At 36.7% G+C, this 19,452-nt stretch overlaps 1 protein-coding gene and 1 long non-coding RNA gene across 2 annotated transcripts in view; one reads left to right on the top strand and one right to left on the bottom strand.

Annotated features, from left to right (window-relative positions):
* The window catches only part of LOC104864306, a 78,669-nt gene extending 67,980 nt beyond the window's left edge, over window positions 1–10,689 (top strand). The window contains exon 3 of the long non-coding RNA XR_004518255.1: window positions 10,623–10,689. This is a non-coding gene — a long non-coding RNA (uncharacterized LOC104864306). The remainder of the gene's footprint in view (window positions 1–10,622) is intronic.
* The window catches only part of Slc27a6 (solute carrier family 27 member 6), a 54,714-nt gene that overhangs the window by 33,496 nt on the left and 1,766 nt on the right, over window positions 1–19,452 (bottom strand). The window contains exons 2-3 of the mRNA XM_010627200.2: window positions 11,001–11,204; window positions 3,208–3,366 (exon numbers count right to left, since the gene is read on the bottom strand). Coding sequence (XP_010625502.1) covers window positions 3,208–3,366; window positions 11,001–11,204 — 363 coding nt within the window. The remainder of the gene's footprint in view (window positions 1–3,207; window positions 3,367–11,000; window positions 11,205–19,452) is intronic.

The following is a 19,452-nucleotide window of genomic DNA, read 5'->3' as shown; positions in this document are numbered from 1 at the left end:
TTTTTTTTTTTTTTTTTTTGGTAGCGGGGATGGAACCCGGGTCCTTGTGCTTGTGAGGCAGGCGGCAGTACCACTGAGCTAAATCCCAAGCCCAAAAAAACATCTTTTGATGATAACAAGGTATTTTCAAAGCCAGCAACATAAAAGGATCATACATAGAAGAGAAACAAGAAAAATAGAACACATGAAAATATGCTGAGGAGAAAAGTCTTCATTTGTACTCTGTTCTTCCCTATATTGTAAAATGTTGATACCCCATTTATATCTCTGTATTTCCTGTATCCTAATATATTATTATTTTTCCAATTGTTTTGGATTTTAGTCTTCATACTAAAGATATGAGTGGCTTTTGCACCATTTGTATAATATTACAGCATTCTGAATTTGTATATTTTTTGACACCAGTGAGTTTTATGGCTTTCCATGCTTTCTTACTAAGTAACATTGCTTGCTTTTATTCTTAAGGACTCTGTTAGCATTTTTTGTAGAACAAGCCTATTTTAAAATATATTCTTTTACTTTTTTGTTTGTCTGGGAATGTCTTTACACCTTCTTCTTTTCTGAAGAAGAGCTTTGCTGGGTCCAGAATTCTTGGATGACAGTTATTCATTGAGTTCTGTGAAAATCTCCTGCCACTCTCTCCTGGCCTGAAGAGTTTCTACTGAGAAGTCTGCTGTCAGGTAAATTCAGATAGCATTACCAGCAGTATCTCAAAGTATGAGATATCTCAAAAATCCCAAAGTATCTTTTCTTTTCTCTGTAATCTTTAATATCTTCTCTTTAATCTTTGAAGGCTTCATTATAGTCTTGTAGTAGACTTGGTTTACATTTACCTCTAGCTTTACTATACTTGGAGATCTGCGTCCTCTAGGTTTGGGAAGTTTTCTATTATTACCTGCTTGAATAAGCTTTCTACCCCTTTGATTCAGCAATCTGAATGAATATTTGTCTTTTATTACTGATACAAACTTCCTGCAGGCTTTCTTCAGTCTTCTTGTACCTTTTCCTCTTCTGTGTATTTTTAGTAGTTGAAATCACTAATTCTTTCTTCTCTTTTATCCATTCTGCTAGAATGGACTCTTCATGGTTTTTAAATTCACCACTGTATTTTTAGCTCAAACATTTAATTTTAAAAATTGCTTCCATTTCTTTAGGTTTCTTTGTGAGGAAATTTTTCTTCAAGTTCACCAAGTTTCATTAAATGATATTAAATTCTGTACAAATTCTCCCATACTGATTATTGATTGTAAATAGTCAGTTTCTGACATCTTATTTCAATTGTTAGGTTTCGTGGTTTCTTGAAAGTTCTTGATCCTTGCTGGTATGTGACAACATCTGGGCACTGTCCAGTCTTCCTAATTTGGCTTTGGTTGTTCCTGTCTTTCCAAAAATTCTAAGCAGACTTGCTCATTTCTCTCACCCTGCAGCCACTTCTATTTCACCATTGGAAGGCTCTCAGGTCCAGGTTACCCAGGAAATTGCTATTGATAGATAGCACTGTTTCAATACTAGAGGGTGATTCAAGCCCAGGTTTGTTTCAAATTCATAGTTGGTCTGTTATTCAGAAGAAGCAAAGGGAAGAATGCAGACAAGTAGACTGTTCCCACAAGCTTCTGCCTGGACCCAGGTAAGCCCAGTCACTTGCAGTCAGTCACTGCAGGATCCTGCTTATTTCGGGGCAGAATTACTAGAGATGGACCAGCCCCAGGCCCCTATGCCATGTCTGTGGCTATCAGTGCCAGTAGGCTGCTCTGCACTCTGAGCCCACAGCCCACCAAGACCAGAGTAATACTGAGGAAGGACCAGGTCTATGCTGCTGTGGGCTGCATATTGCTAAGATGACCTCATGGCCCATAACCTCTGCAGCTAGCCATGGGTGATGATGACTGGAATAAAAGTTTGATAAAATGAGGTCAGGTCTGTTCCAGGTTCTCTGTTTTTGGACTTGCCTGGGGGATGATAGCTGCTAGGATCTGCCTAGTGTTTTTTTTTTTTTTCAACAGCCCAGCACTAAGTTTCAGGGCAAAGGCCTGAGATTATAACCCTACCCTACCTGTAGCAAATGGGGGTGTTGCTCCAAGCTATGCTGCTCATTTTGGGGTAGTGTTGGTGAAGCCAGTTTCTTTGGCCACCTGGGTTGATGCTAAGTTGGGTTGTGCCTGAGTCCCACAGCTACAAGGACTTGTCCAGTTTCAGTGGCACATCAACACCCATGCCAGAGCTGAGGCTTAACCATGAGTCTGTCTCATGGGAACATAAATCTATGTCTGGTGCCAGGAATTTCTATGGGCTCATTTGTGAGCAGTGGCCTGGTGATAGCTGTTCTGCCAGACGTTGAGGGAAGGGTAGTGGAGACAATCCCTTGACTATCAGTGCTGACACTAAACTGGAACCCACCAGAGTCGAGCAGACATTGTGGGTTTGTTGCCCGATTTCCTTGGCTCTTGTGAAACTTGGTGTGCCTGTAGGGAGCTGGCCCAGAACATCCCACTCAGCTGTCAATCATAGTCCACCTCCAACAACCCAGTTCTGACAAAGTCTGTCAAAAGTATATATTCCACAGGAAACTTTTATGGCTTTCATCTTTATTTGTTGTGGATGTTGATCTCATTCTAAAAATCTTTCATGTTTATGAATGGAATGTAGAATTATAAGCTCTACCAACTGACTTCTTGGATACTTTGGGCAGAGGGTTTTTAGAACTAACCTGCATACTTCCTTCTCTGTGCATACCTTTGTAATGTGATTCTCTTCCTCCTTTGTAGAGGTAGTGGTCCATTTCCCAACTCCCTGACTCTTGAATCTGGGCTGTCCTGTGACTTGCTTTGATCAATAGAATGCAAGTGACATAATCTATGTGATTTTTTAAGATTTGGCCTGGAGAGCTTACATATTCACCACGTTGAAACACTCCTACCACTATTTAAAGAATCTGGAAGTAGACCATTAGAGGATGAGCTACCACAAGGACAGAGTAGCCCAGTCGATGACCACACCCAACCATATAGCTGGATTCCCAGGACTTTGGTCTTTCTACTTTGGTGATACACTGTACCATGAAAATGTGTCCTTTCAATAAATATTACATTATAATTTTATAATATAGATGCAATCACTCTGAATTCTATGGATAGATTTAAACCTTAATAAACTCAAGGTCAAAATATTAGGCATTATGAAAACATCAAAAAGAAAATCGAAACTTACCCAATGCAACACATCCACCAATTCCAAGAAGAGCTCCTGAGCTATGATACAGAGGAAGGGTGATATAAACAATGTCATCAGCAGTACAGCCAAAAGCCCACAGTCCAGCAGAACCCTTTAAAACTTGCAACTGACTAATCACAGCTGCTTTTGGTAGACCTGGAAGACAAGGAAAGGAAAGGAATAAAAAGGATATGTGTATGTACACACACACACACACACACACACACACACACACACACACTGAAGAATGGGAATTCTCTGAAGAAATCACTTCTACATCAAAAATCCTACTGATTACTTGACCTTAGCCAGATGAAGCATCATGATTATGGACAAACTGAATGTTGCAAATGGAAAGCCAAAATTATCTTGTAATAACTTGGACTCTTTAGTAAAACAACCATTAACTTCTAAGCTTTGTATCTGAGCTAACATTTTCATGAGTATTCGGTAAATTTCTCAGAATAGATAATTAGGCTTACCCAATTTCTAGTCACCATAACCCTATAGCTAAGAATGTTATGACAACATGTGAAAACTGTAGAAAAGATTTCCCTACTTTGTTGTATGTTGCCTTCCTAATGCCCACACCAATTTATTTATTGAATATGTTGATTTATGACCTTATTTGTTTTGTGGCTATAAAGGTTCGTGTAGTCTCATTCATGGAGAAATACATCACTCAAAGTAACTCAAATCCAAGTTGCTAGACTCCAGGATTACTCATATTCACTATTGCTTATTCCTTGAAGATAGAGTTGTTATTTTGAGTTCACTAGATACTTAGAACATGTGGATGCATACATATATACATGTCTCCATATATATGAGTGCGTGTATAATGGAACGAAACTTTGCTGTGATCAACTACACAAGCAATTGAGACAAAATACAGTAAAATGTGGTATATGCTTTATAAAAGGGACCATATCAGTGTTATTTGCTGCTGTAATTAATTTCTAAATTTTGGTCTATCCAGAAGGACCACCTCACAAAATCACATAAACTTTGAGATACTGTTGTGTTCAAAGAGCCATATGTACTATGAAAATGAGGAAAAGGTCAAAATCTGAAATAGTATACTTTAAATGAAGCAAATCACAATGTCAGTCTAAATTATATTTGAAGTAGAAATGTTGAAAACAGTTCCAGTTCTAAGCAGGACTTCTTGTTTATGAGCTGTTCATCTGCCATGTTCACCGTGTCCTAAAAGATGATCACTATGGGATACCAAATTCCATGATACATAATGTTGAAGTCATTCAATGTGTTCATAAGTCAAATGTAATTTTTCTTTTTTCTTCTTGTTTTCCATGTACAATTAGTTTTGTATATGATTACACTTGATCTTAGCCAAATGACTGAGAAGCGGTGTTCTGTATATTATTTATATTCATGTTTTTTTTATAAAAAGTTTGTATACTGCCTTTGTCACTCAGCATTTGTAGGACATTTATCTTCCATATTGTTATAGACACTTCTGTATTTATAATGTCAGCCTAATAAATTTATCCAGGTAACATATAACTCGATAAGTTGATGCATATCACACTGCCTTGATTATGGTTAAATATTAGCAGTTTTACTTTTCAACCTACATCATCATGGAACACACCTCGTCTATTCTGTTATCATCTCTTTAATTGCATTTCAAGATTTAGCTGTATCACAACCACAGCTCGCCTATCAGTTCAAAGTTCCTTAACATTTTTAGAATGACTTCATGCAAAACTTGTAGGAGGACAGAGTGGAGCTCAGTGGTACAGTGCCTGCTTATCATTCATAAGCACAAGGCCCTACGTTTCATCCTAAGCACCACAAAAATAAACAAATGTATCTTATCAATAAAATTGCTTTGCCTCATAAAATGCTATGGTGCCAAAGGATCATTATTTCCTCGAGGCAAGCAGAGATCAATGCCATAGAAGTCATAGAAAGCAAACAAATGGAAGAATCAGTAGTAAAGAGCCACAGACCACTGAGGCTTAGGTGTTATGTTTTTATTTATACCCCATGTACGGATACAGCCCAATTTGGCAATCTGTAAACGGGAAGTTACTAATAATATCACTGGCTCTTGTGAATTTGATATACTTGATCTGACTTTACTTCCCAATTCTACAAAGGAAGTGTGAAGGCATAAAATGTGTTTCTCAAACTTGGATACTTCCTCATTATTAGCTGCTCGTGTAGGACTGGAGTCTTACACTAAAAAACACTCCCATATCTAGCTTCCCGACTCTATAGCCAAAATTCCTTACTGCTTACTACATGCTTCTCTAAATATGCCCTCCCCCATGCAATTCTTTGCTGCTGATACTTCCTGCTGGATTTCATTCCCATTTTTCATTTCTTTGGGTCAAACCCTTTATATGAAGCTTTAATCTTCCAACTGATTTTGACCCACATACTTGTAGCTATGTCAGTCTGCCAACACATACCTAAATCAGATAATAAGCTTTATCTGTTCTATAAACAATGAACTCATCTTGCTCTTATAATCCTTTTTTGCTTTTTCTTAAATTTTTAATTTTTTACTGGTACATTTGCAGTACATAATGATCATGTTCACCATGAGGAGTTGATACATGTACATAACACATATTAATGGTACTTTCATTCCCCTGCTCTCCTCTCCTTCCCACCTCTCTCTATCTCTTGGTCCTTTCCATATTTGAAAAAGATCTACCTCCCTATCTCCTATTATGTGTATTTTATTTTACTTTTATTTATATTTTGGACTCCTCATATAAGAGAAACCAATTAAGCCTGTAAGTCTGATTTATTTCACTTATCATTATGATCTCAAGGTCCATTCATTTTCTCACAAATGACTCCAACTTATCTTTCTTTATGACACAGTAGTGTTCTATTGTGAATAAATACCACATTTTCTTTATCCATTCATCTGTTGATGGACATAAAGACTGTGTCCAAGATTTAGCTAATGGGCCAGGTATTTAGCTCAGTGATACCATGGCAAGTGCAAGGTCCTGAGTTTGATTCCTGGTACCAAAGAAAAGACCAAGTTTCTCAGATTTAGCTATTATGAATTGTGGTGCTATGAACATGAAAATGCATGTATCAGTGTAATACAATGTCTTTTAATGCTTTCAGAAAGATACTTAGAAGGGGAACAGCTGGGTTGAATGGAATTTCTAGTTTTAGTTTTTGAGGAATCGCCATACTGATTTCCATGTTTGTACTAGGATACACTCCTACCGACAGTGGAGAAAGGTTCCTTTTTCCCTGCAGCCTCACTACCATTTGTGGTTATTAGATTTTTTGATGATGGTCAAATTGATTTCTGGAATAAGATGGAATCGTAGTATTGTTTTAATTTTCATTTCTCTAATGGCCAGAGATGTTGAACATTGTTTTCATGTATTTATTAGTTTTTTGTACTGTAAACAGATGTTTATACTTTACCATTCATTGTGCCATGGTCTTGCTGGTACTCTCACGAGACATTCTCTTGCTGGTTTCAACATATTTACTGATGCATGGAAAATTTCCGTGGCATTTTTGGTCATGCTAGCATGGTAAGCTATGGATCAAAATCTACAGTGACTTTAGATACTCTTAGGAGATAGAGTCATTTCTGTACCTGCTCTGATATTTCCTGATAGGCTTTGTGTCCTACGTCCATACCATCCTGGACCTCATATGTGAAGTTGATATTATATTGTCTATTACCCTAACTAAAATTCATTTATTAATATTCTCAAAGTAGGTTTCCATAGCTATTCCCCATAGTTTGGAATTTTACAACCTGAGCTTATTGTACGCATAGATAATAGCTCCAAACTTTCCTCCTCAAATTCATACGTGATGATACTAAATGAGTCAAGGTCTAGCCTTGACTGTTCAGAATGCTGTGATTTTCTGTTCTTCACCCAGAGAAGAAATGCTGTGTGTGCTACCAGGAGGTCCCCAGCCTTGGTTCTTCCATTACCCACATCCCCGATTCCACACAGTGTCCCTTGATCTTGTAGCAATCACTCAACTCTTAATTAATAACTTTTTGCTTGGAGGCTTGTCAGTAGAAAGGTGTTGTTGTATGTACTTGGTCTTCTCCTATATGCCATTTCAACCCTGCAAGGCACTTTAATAAACTTACCAGACATGTTTCTCTTTCTGATTTGGTTGCCTTAAGTGAGTAGTGATCCTATTAGTGTGCTACAATCAGTACAAGGTACTCAGTGGATTTTTTCTTTTTATAAAGCAAACAACAGATATGAGTTTATCTAACAAATGAAAGTGACAAAATGTGATGGGGGTTAACAGTTTGAAAGAAAAGAAATAGAAGAATAAATTGTATTTGATAAAAATGTATTTTAAAGATCACCCTTACGAGATTTAGAAAGCATATTAACACACTGATTACCTCAAGCAGTCAAACGCTACAGAAGCCTTATTATAGATATCAGTGAACTTTCTCAAGTTAATATGACCATGAAGCCTTTCTCAATTTTTATTCTATTCCTTTGCAGAAATTTATTTTAGAAACACTGCCTTAGATGATCTCTAGAGTTCTCGGCTCTTTTAATGTTTTATAATTTCCCAACATTGGAACACTTCCCCAGTTCTTGAGAGTAGATTAAGGGAGTAGGGGCGAGGAAGAAGATGGGAGCACAGATATGTCCAGTGAATAGGGGATTCGGGAGGAAGATAAGGAAAAATAGGATGTGCTAAGGGAAATCCAGGCAGTTTTAAGAATTATTTTGTAAATTTGGGTGTAATGTTGAAGAAATCAATAAAAAGAAGCTGAAACAAAAGGAATTCTTTAGGTGAGGACATTAACTTGTTCCTGGAACACCACAATAGACAGACTTCATTTTCTTCCTCCTGCTTGTAAAGCGGATGAATTTGTGGCTGCGCTCTCCAGGCCTGGGCTGCCACTCCCAGAGATTCTTGAGGCACTTAAACAAATCTAACTCATAATGGCAGGACTGGAAGTTAGCATCGGACTTGACACAGTCACCATCCTTCAGGACAGAGAGGGGAGACTGGGGAGACAGCAGCGGTTTGTTAAAGGATGAGAAGGAATGTGGTGAGTTACACGGCAGACTCTTGGCAAGCTGCAACTCCAGGGGAAGCCTTGAAGAAAACTGATCTGCACCCTCAGAAACAGGCTCAGAAATGCGGCTACCAGGAACCTCAAAGAGTAGAACATAACGTGGAACTATAAACAGGGAGCTTTATGGGAAGTTCTGTTTAAGAAATAATTGTACCCTTGGATTCCTTTCTCATCCCCAGTAGAAGACTTGACCTTTATTCTCTGGGATAAAAAAAAATAAATTTCTGGAAATATCAGGAAGAACAGAGATTGAAAGGGGGGTAGTATAAAGTCTAAATATGCTTTTAGTTCACCCTTTATTTAACTCTTGATTAGATTTACTGTTCAAGATTCTTGTCTAAAAACTATGAATGAATATCTAGTACAAACTGAAAGGCACTGATAGGAATGGAATCATCCAACAAAACGTTCTGGGCAAAGAAATCAACTGGTACACAAAGGCGCACAAAGCTTCTCGTTATAATTTTGTTTGTGTTGTGTTTATTGTTTGCCCTTTTAAATATAAACTGACAATAACAGTTTATCAGGTCTTTGGAAAAATTCTCTACTAAAAAGAGGTCAAAATAAAACAAAAGATAAAAAGTATGTTGGAAACAATAGAGAGGAGAAATTTTCACCAAAGGTATTATCATTAATATTCTGAAAAATATGAGACAATAAAGTATCAAGGATGCAAAATATACTTCCAAAAGACTACTCAGAGAACATCAAAGTTGAAAGGTAAATCTTTCAAAAAGTATTTCAACGGCTAGGAGATGAAAAATAGAATAGGAAATTATAGACTCAGTCCAGAAGAATCAATCTTCAAAAATATTACAGTTCTGAGGTGCAGATGGAAAGGGAGACTGGGGATGGCAAACAGTAGAGGAAAAGGAAGAGGAGAGAAAATAGAAATCAAAGTGTGCTATGTATATGTATCGATGCCCCAACATGGATGTACTTATTATGTACTGCAAGCATATATTAAGAAAAATAAATTTAAAAGTGAACAAGCAAATATATAGGGAAGGAAACAGGAAGGAAAGAGAGATATAGAAAAAAATTAATTTGAAATACCTACTGCTGTATGACACGAATTTCTAGACTGAAAAGGCTTATAAATTTCCAAGAAAAACGGAAAACTAAAACTAATCCAAGTACAAGGCTCTGTGCTGTTAAAACTGCCAAAGACTCAGAAGATTCTAAAATTTCAAAAAGTGGGGGAAGGAACCCAGATTGCATAATGGATAAGAAATTACAAAATAAAAAGTCTCCTCAGCATAGATGGTAATCTAAAGAAAAGAGTATGCCTTCAAAATCCCACACAAAAAATAACTTTTTATGAATCTATAAATTGTCACGTTTGTAAGGACAGAAAAAAAAACATTTTCAGACATGTGAAGACTTAAACTCTCTTCCATATAGTATTTATCAGACATCTAGTGAAAGTAGTGCTCTAACAAAAACGTAGAGATTAGAGGATTAAAAAAAAAAGGAAAGTGCTGAAGGAAATTCCCAAAATAACAGTAAATAATGAACCCAGAACAGCAAAAGAGCAACTGGTCAGCCTGCAAGAGTAGAAAGTGTCTGGTAAAGAGCTCAAGATGACAAAAGTGTAACACCTTCTCAATATCTAATGTCAGTCACATTTTTGCAAAAGAAGTGAGTGTCATAAATTTGTTTAATACAGTTGCCATCTATTCTTAGGCCTGACATATGTTATTTTTAAATCCAGTTGTACAACGTCACCTGTAGCTTAGTAAAAACTTGCTCTCCCCAGGCACCTGTGATACAATTTGTTCCTCATCGCATTGATCCAAACCCCAACACACCACAGTTACTTATGACAGCAAACTAACGGTCAGTACCAGAGTTAGAGAAATAAGTTCTCCCTTTGTCAGTGTGGTGGTTGGTTTGTTTTTAATCTAGGCAATCCGTAACCTCCAGATGACAGCCTGAAGGGTAATTCCCACGAACCTTAATAAAGGCATAGGAAAGCCTGATATTCAATTTTTTTTAAAAGATAGTGAAGCTAAACATTTCTTCTGAATTCATAAATGGCTTCAAAATTATTTCTTATTATTTTCACTGCTTATTAAAACTTAATTGATTTTGTATCTGCTCCCAAACTTGCAATGCCTTGGAGACTTCCTTTGCTCACATGATTCAATTACTCTAGGAAAATCAGAAGAGGTTGGCCACCTGCACTTAAAATAGCAACTATAGGTAGACAACATTAGGATACAACATTTTCACAAGAGTAAAGTGAATTGTATTCAAGTAGATTAACAGACTTTTAAGTTTCTGAAAGCAGGATAATTGGTAAGTATTTAAACTGATCTCTTCTTTTTAGACATAAGGTACCTGAGCTTCAGCAAAGCCAGCAAAGCTATTCCCCAAAGCTGGCCAAATACCAGCCATGGAGCAGAGACTGGGAGGCTCGACCAGATCAAGGTTTTCAGAACTTTCAGTCTTTTTTTCTACCAAACTTTAAAAAACAAAACAAAACAAAACAAAACCCTCATCGAGTAATAAAGTTTACCAGTTTAACTAACATGGTGACTTGCCAAAGTCAAAGCGATTACCTTTTTAGTCAAGCTAGTTTTTTCATTGATGTTTGAAAGTTCTAGGATCTGAGAACCTGGGTCTTATGGCTCGTATGCTTTCTCGGATGACACCAGCACAAAGTATGTTGCGTCTGCTTTATGCTTTAAAGGAAATTGGAACTTACCTGTGGTTCCGGAGGTAAAAATATACAGACAAGTGGACTTGAGGCTTGCCACAGCGTGACGGCTGCGCGGCACCGGCTCCTCGGATGACGCGCTCAGTTTTTGTTTGAGCGAAATTACACCTGGTGGAACAGAATCTTCTAATCCCCAAACACTGACATCTGCAGGGAGGCTGGCAAGGATTTCTTCTAGAGTTCCGAGCAAATCTGAAATAACAGATTAGAAAAAGGTAAACAAAAATCTAAACCTCTGACCACTCATCCTGAATGTGCTTTTGTGTTTTGGAAGAGATAAAATGTGAATGAAGTGTTGACTACCTTCCCATCCTTGGTGAACAATGCCACAACTATTTTATGGTTCTGTTTCAACAGAACTAAGGAAAGGGAAATTGGGTGACCAGCTGCTGAAACAATGTGCCTGGGTCAGATTGAATTTTGGAGATTCTAGTATCCAAATTATGAATTTTCTAATTGCTAAATAAAGTCATTTATTACACTCTCTTTAAAGCCACATGTACTAGAAATTTTCTTTGAAATACAACTTAGTTGCTAGTTATTCCAAAATGCCTTGTGTCTCACTGTGCAGTTTTGCCAAAATGAAATACATGTGGGAAAAATCCCCTGATTTCTCTGGAATCATAACATCATTGTGGTTTAGAGAGCATTTTGGAGCCAAAAGCTAAGAAAGGAGATTTAGAGCAGGCTTTTCTTTTCTTTGTTTTTGCTCTTTTTTTTTCCCCTGCACCGTTATATTTAAAGATTAAAAGCCTTTGAAAGCCCAGAAGGAAAGAACACCTTCCAGAAAAGGCAGTAGAATGTTCCGGGCAGGGAAGAAGGTGACAATGACAGCTGAGAGTGGGCGGAGAACCTCCACCAGCAGGAGGACCTAAAGTTTCCAGAAGAAAGCAAATCAAGTAGAAAGAAGGAAGAGCAGAAAAACCAGAAGAATAGGGGTCTTTAGTCTTCGGAGTCTGAAGAGATCTAGATTCTGGGTTGAACTTCATGCTCAGTAAGGAAAAGGGATACTTTTCTCAGTCACTATTTTCCACCAAGGTACAAGAAGAGCAACCTCAGGTGTCAGACTGTGCCGAGTTATTCTGATGAGCCTGAATTAGATCTCCACAACTTGACCACTAAGGTAGAAGATGTCGCCTACTCATGAGGGCTAACAAAAATAAATACATTTTTTTCAAAGGTGGAAATGAGTCCCTGTAGATAAGCTATATATTAAGCTACCCAGTGACTAAAGGGATACAAAGGAAATGAAAAAGCCACCATTCTGGTGCAGTCTCTTGTGTAACTCAGTGGAGTTTTTATTCCAGAGTAGAGACATAAAACTGTCTCCATCCTTTATATATTTTTAAATGTAATACTTCCCATGCACAAATCTTTTACAGTGTAGTTCAACTTTTATATCCTACATGCCTACTCTAGTTTCATTTCCATATTCCTATAATATGTGATTTTACTTATGCCAAAAATTAATTAATGTCTTAGGGATACAAAACAATGACACCCAGTAGTCTTTGGATTTAATGCAAAGAAAGCCAGAGATAACTGGCAACCTCCAGAAGCAAGAAATGGCATGGAAATATTTTTCCTTCTATCCTTTTGAGAGAGCATGGCTGTGCTGGTACTCATGTTTGGACTCTTAGTCCCCAGACGTGGGGAGTAATTTACTCTTGTTTAAGTTTCTTGGTTTTTGATGCTTTAGTATAGCAGCTCTACAAAACTAATACACCAAGATTTAAAAGTTGGCTGACAATAGAATTGCAAGTCTCACCAAAGTCTATTGAACTTTAAAACTATATATGACCTCATACAAGAAACTGATGTTTAAAAAATAACACTATTAATGTATAATAGTACTATCAGAATACTCAAAACATGCAAATATGGACCTTTACACTTAAAGCAGTTCTATTTTTCCACTTTTTAGTTAAACATTAAAAATAATAATAAGATATATGTTGCTTTGAATCTGAATTTGGAGTGTAGTACTAGACATTTTCTGGAAGGATAAGATATTACCTGGTTATCGCAAACAGCCATCTGTTTCTCACTGTTCAGTTCCTTAATAGTGCCATCTATGCATTTTGGGAAAACTCATGATTCACTTTATAAAAATCTATAGTTCAGATTTATCATAAAGCAACAAGATAAAAATATCAAATGTAAATGGGAAGTTCTCAAGTAAAATCCATAAGATACCAGAAGGAAGCAAAGAAAGGATACAGATTTAATATATGATAGGGATGTGGGGCTTAAAATGTCTCTAATTTTTATTTCTAAAACAACTTCAAATAAAACAAAATGTAAGAATCCAGATAAAATATTTAATTCTACTCAGTAGACCCAGCATGCTGCCATATACATATTGCTTTGAAAAGGAGAAGTGAAAACCCTCACTCAGGAAGGCTAGAAGGAAAGACAAGTCATAAGCACATGAGAAACCAGAACAAAAGATTTGGAATTTTTTTTCTTCATTTTAGTTCTAGATTTTGTTTCTACAGCTCTTTTTTGGCGTTTTGCATTTATAAGTACAAGTCTCTGAACTGGTTCCTTTTTATTGAACCTAATTTCAAATTTGTCATCTGGAATTATAAAGTAATACAAAATGTTATATGTTCTTAATAATCTGTATGCCTAAATTTGGATAAAAGAACAAAATGTTACAATAAGATTGTGACCCAGAAGAATGATAATGCTTACATAAAAAAGGAAGTCAGCAGAAATCAAAACAAATAAAATTTCATGGTTTAACTGAAACAGAATCTGCAAATAGATTTTTTCTAGCCACATTTTTTCTTCATTAGAGGTAGAAAATATGGGCAAGGATAGTAAAAGCCAAAATAACTTGAAAAGTCATGCAGGGGAAAAGGAATGACTGCTTACTTATCACTAGTAATCTTTCTTAGCAAAAATGAGAAGGTTTTGTTTGTTTTGTAAATTCTAAATACTAAATTCTGATGCCAAATAGCTTATTTAAACACTTTGAAGAATTTTGGCTTTGTTTCATGCAGACTCTCTCACTCCTCCGTGAAATGTCCACCACAGGTGCCTGTAGAAGTGTCAGCACCTTGTGAGACCCGTGCGTGCCACACTCTGTCCTTCTGTGTCCTCCACCTGATTCACCATGAGTGAGGCGTACACTGCTGGCTAAAGGAACTGAGCACTGCACCAGGGGATCCAGTACAGATGCAGGTCTTAACAGTAAACTACTCCCAGGAAATGAAATAGCTAGGTCTCCGATCACTACTACTGTCTACATTGAAGAAGGTTCAGTGCCCCTTTTAAAAGTAACACGGTCTTTCACAAATTTTGTATTTTTCCCCATGTGCAAAACAAATAGGTGGGGTTGCAAGTACAAATACAGGCAAATTATGACCCCCTGCATGTGATACTTTAGCACTTTCCGCACAAACTGATTTCTTGTTTCTGTCATTAAAATCTCCTCTTCACATTTCTAGGACTGTAAAATCAAGAAGTAAAAATTTCATATATCCCTCTGATATATCATCGATGTGAGTTATGCTATTCATTCTGCATTATAAACTTTTTATTATTATCTTATTTTACATAAAACAAACTATATTTTCAGTGGTATAGGAAGGGAATCAATTCTTCACAGCTCTTGATGCTCTCGTAAATATTTCAACTCTAAACTTTTATGCAGGGCTAGGGTATAGCTCCATAGTAGAACTGGTGCTTAGCATGTGTGAGGCCCTGGGCTTGATCAACAACCCAAACACAAAGCCCAGATGTTTTGTGCATTAATAACCCTAATATGAAAATCAATTATAAATGGTTAACTTGAGATTTCCAAACTATAAAATAATACACACAAAATATACAAAGTGAAACTATAGGTTTTACTGCATACATATAGCTATCATCTTCTTATACAGCACAAGACAGCAGGCTTGCCATGGAACACACAGGTAGGCTAAGGTTTCTAAGAAAATTGAAGCTTCAGTGAGCAATGTTCTGAAGCAGTGTGTATTATGTAGATCTTAAGACTTCATATAAGGCCCGGAAACCCATTTCATCACCAATGATGTGCCAGTTATTTTTACAAGCATTGCTCTATTAATAATCAAGGTAACTCTAGGAAACATACGTTATCTCTCTTTTAAAGGAGATTAAACATGAAATTTGAAGGCAGTTGAAGGTTAAGAAAGTTGTCTGACCCACCTAAGTTAATAAATGATAGGGCTTGTGTTTTAATTGAGGTACCTTGTACTACAAAATCTGTCCCCTAAAGTTTTAAGACCTATTGTCTTCAGTCGCCATCTTGGCAGTGGGGCACAAAACACAACACGCACAGTTTCGAGGTTTATTACGGCCCACAATTTTTAGCGGTGTCGGCCCGTAGCTGGATGGCTTCAATGCAAGAAGGAATAGTGAAGGGGTCAGGCAGAGGAAAAGCTCTTAAGTCATGGTTACCAGGAGGCACAGGCAGATCGGAGGAACTAGGCAAGGAGACTACCCTTCGGGGTCTTGGCCCTGTTGACCTGCCCCTTCTGACCAGACCGCCTAACAGCAAATCAGACATAAGCCTCCATGACTTATCCACCTTCCAAAAGCTCCACCTATGAGGGCTAGAGGTTTTGGGGAGACATTCTGGACCCAAACCATGAGACATATTGCTATAACTATTTACAGTCAGTTTTCTCAATAAAATTTATTGAACCGTTCTCTTTTTCCACACATAGGTCCTAGGTCTGAGTTATTCTGCTGTACTCAGTTCTTTATTTAGTCTTGTGATTGTACTGTGTTATTGAGTTGGTAAAATGAATCGCTTCTCTTTAGAGCAGAAGTGATCCTTGATTGACCTAAGATAGGAAAAAAATGCAAAACTGCCATTTTAATAAATATAGGTAAAAATGATTAAATGCTGTGAAATAGATATATTGTCGTCCCTGGATAAGGTAATAAAAAGTTTGTAGGAGGCATTTATTTTGTGTATCTCAATACATATTACTTTCCATAAAACTTAAAGTGTCTTTATTTTTCAACTTTTCCTCTTGATCTTTAAAAAGCCGTTGCCTTTATGGCTGAAAGTCATTTGGAGATTACAAGGGCCCCATTGTTAACCGAACATTTGGTCTGCTGCAGTCTGAGTGCAATAGCTCTTGAAAAGCAACAGCTTCATGCATTATTACGTGTACGGAAAAGACAGAATGTTTTATCACTTGTGAAAAGAAACCTAAAATCCCTAAAGTAGGTTGAGACATAAAGTACTATCCAATCAGGCCCCGGATTTAGCTCAGTGGTTGCACCGCCTGCCTTGCAAGTGCAAGGTCCCACATGCAATCCCCAGTACCAAAAATAAAAAATTTTAAAATTTTAAAAAATAAAATCTAGCAAGACACAGTGGCACACACCTGTAATCCCAGCCCTGTAGGAGCCTGAGGCAGGGGAATCATAGGTTCAAGCCCAGCCCAGGCAACTTAGTGACCTACTGAGACCCTGTCTCAAAGAAAAAAAAAAATCTTTAAAAAGTATCAGGAATGTAGTTCACTGCAAAGGCTCTGGGTTCAATCCCCAGTATTGAAAAATATAAAAATAAAAGAGATTATAGTGATAAGAATTTATAAAGATTAGTTAACTCTTATTGATTATAATTTCTTATGTGATGCACTGAGAAAGGAGGGAAAACAACATGTACACGTGGGTAAATCTGAAATCATGTAGATGACTCACGCATCTAAAGCACTTGTCATCTGTTTCATAACACTGATTACAAAGAACACAATGAAGAAAACCTAGCCGTGTCTGTATCCTGAAAACCAGTTACCAAATTGAGAAGGGAGTGTAAAATGTGTTAACAAAGTTACACACGTCAATTACAACTTACCAGCTACTCATGTGTACCTTGTAATTTTTCAACTATTCACCCATTAATCCATGCAAACAATAAATACTTACTGAACATCTGCTTTGTGAAAAATCCTGAGAATTTTATAATGAACAAAGCAAACTTCTTCAGGTCAAAGAGCTTACTACCTCATTCTTAAACCTCATTCTTAAACAAGGGTACACCAATATCCACTTGCCAATTGGCTAGGAGAAATTAGGATTTAACCGGGTCATTCAGCACACCTGAGACAAGAGGTCTTGGTGGAAAAAGGACTGAGAGAAGGGAGGGGGATAGACAGAAGATGAGAAATAAAAGCACAAATGTAAGGAAGGCAGAAGACAGAGATGTGGAAAAGGATAAGAGAAAAAAGAACAAAGACTCAGGTTTGTAGATTTAGCATAAAAAGTCTGGATTCCAGCTCCACAGTGACTGGCCCAGCTACCTGAGCTTCAGTAGATTACTTGCCTACTGTAACTGTTCTTCCCTCATCCTTAAAAGAAGGTTAATATCTAACTCCCATGCCCATGGTGAGGACCACAAAAAAAAAAAAAAGCACGTAAGAGTACTTTATAATGTACAGATTATTTTGAAATGGAAGGGGTTATTATTTACTATCATCATCATCATCATTATGGATAAACATGTCAAATAATTTAGAGATAATTATATATAATCTTTAAATGATATCCAAGCATCCTAACATTTTTCTGTTTGTTCTAATTGAAGAGAAAAGCATGGATTGGTAGATGATAATCTTGGCAGCAGGGAACATTAGCAATATCAGAAAAATTGGGAGTAAAACTAGGTTTGATCTATAAAACTTTACTTTTCAATTAATGAGATATAAGACTTCATAAATATCTGTGAATCTTCAAACTAAAAGCATAACAATTTTGTAAACATTTTGATATTTTCTAATTATTTGCTTATAAAAAAACTGATGTCTTAATACTGGCAAATTTTTTAAGTGTTTTTATATAACCTGAATGCGTATTTTTCTCATAATTCTATCACACACAATTGGACCATATAGTACAGCAGAGACTGAAATCAGAGACCGGTTTGGAGTTCAGGTTCTGCAACCTACTAACTTGAGTTGCCTTAGACAAATTACTTAATTTATTTACATTTCATTTTCTGTAATGTAGCCCTGTACTTGAAAAATGCCTTACTCAGAGTCAAACTTCCTGATAGTTAACCAGTAAATGGCAACTTGGGACAGTTTTATTACTGACAATGATAAGAATAACATTTGCCTGGTAGCTTAGCTGACACTTAGTCTTGAAGACAGTCACCCACTGCTGAGTGATGATGAACAGTTCACCTATCATCAAGGACATTATCTGGCCTGGCCTCTAAACCTGTCTCAAACTAGTTCTATGTAATTAATGAAGAGTATAATTTCTCTAAATCATAATGTATTCAGGGCTTTATTTCAAATAAAGTATAAATTAGTTTTCTTATAGTTATCACCAAATTAGATGGCAGCAGCAAAGTGAGACCCCTTATCAAAAGCTTCACGATGACTTTGTAGTCATAATAGCAGTTACTTTAATTCACTAAGGATCTGTTTAACATATGCCAGGCACTCAGCCACTTTAGGAAAACTAGTTACTTAATCCTGAGAATTGTCCTGTGAAGCAGATGGTATGACCACCATTGTACGCCATAGTAGACTGACATGGAGACACAGCAGCGTAAACTAAAGACAGCATTACCAAATAAGAAGCAGTGACCCACAAATTTAGACTCAACCACTTGATTCCTCTAGTACATCTAGTACATCTCCATCAAATACATCATGAATCTAAGAAGTTTGAGCCAGGCCTGCTCTGTAATCCCAGCACTTGAGGATCACACATTTGAGATGTACCTGGGAAACTTAGAGCTCTTTTGAGACCCTATCTCAAAAGACAAAAAAAAACAAAAACAAAAACAAAAAAAACCCAAAAAACAAAACAAAACAAAAAAATGGTTGAGGACACAAGCTCAGTGCAAAGGCCTTCGGTTCAATCCTCGGTAACACCCCACAAAAATCTTATTCATTAATCAAAATAAAATTATCCCATCTTTGAAAAATATATATATAATTTATGTTGTGGGGATAAAAATAATGATTACTATGATTTCAACTTGATTTTTGGGCTATATATTTACTGAATAAATTTGCTATATAGTTTTAGCTTAAAATGCCAGTATTAAAAAAAATGGCTGTTGCTGTTAAAAAAAAAAGCAATCCATGCTATTAATTATTGGCAAGCACAGCTAAAGCTGGTACAAAAGAACTGCAGAACTATTTGGACCTAATTAAGCAATAATGTAGCCAACAGCAAAATCTGAACTCTCCATTTTGAGAGGTAACCAATCCAGGGCACTTTAAAAAAAAACATTCCTCAGATTTTAGGATGCTTCCCAGATTGGCCTCAACATCACGGCCACAGAAATCTTTCCAGGGATGCTCTGAGCCATTTAAATCAGCTCTTCTAAAGGGAATTTATAGTTTTATCATTTTTAGCATAATTTGGGTTTTACATTTACCCTAAAGACTCAGCAGTCTAATCGGAATGAATAATAATGTGAGAAAGGGAATAA

This window comes from Fukomys damarensis, unplaced genomic scaffold (assembly GCF_012274545.1).
Source record: "Fukomys damarensis isolate Sample0158 unplaced genomic scaffold, DMR_v1.0_HiC HiC_scaffold_3, whole genome shotgun sequence".
In the NCBI taxonomy this organism is placed as follows: Eukaryota; Metazoa; Chordata; class Mammalia; order Rodentia; family Bathyergidae; genus Fukomys; species Fukomys damarensis.
This window is presented reverse-complemented; position numbering and strand designations above follow the sequence as displayed.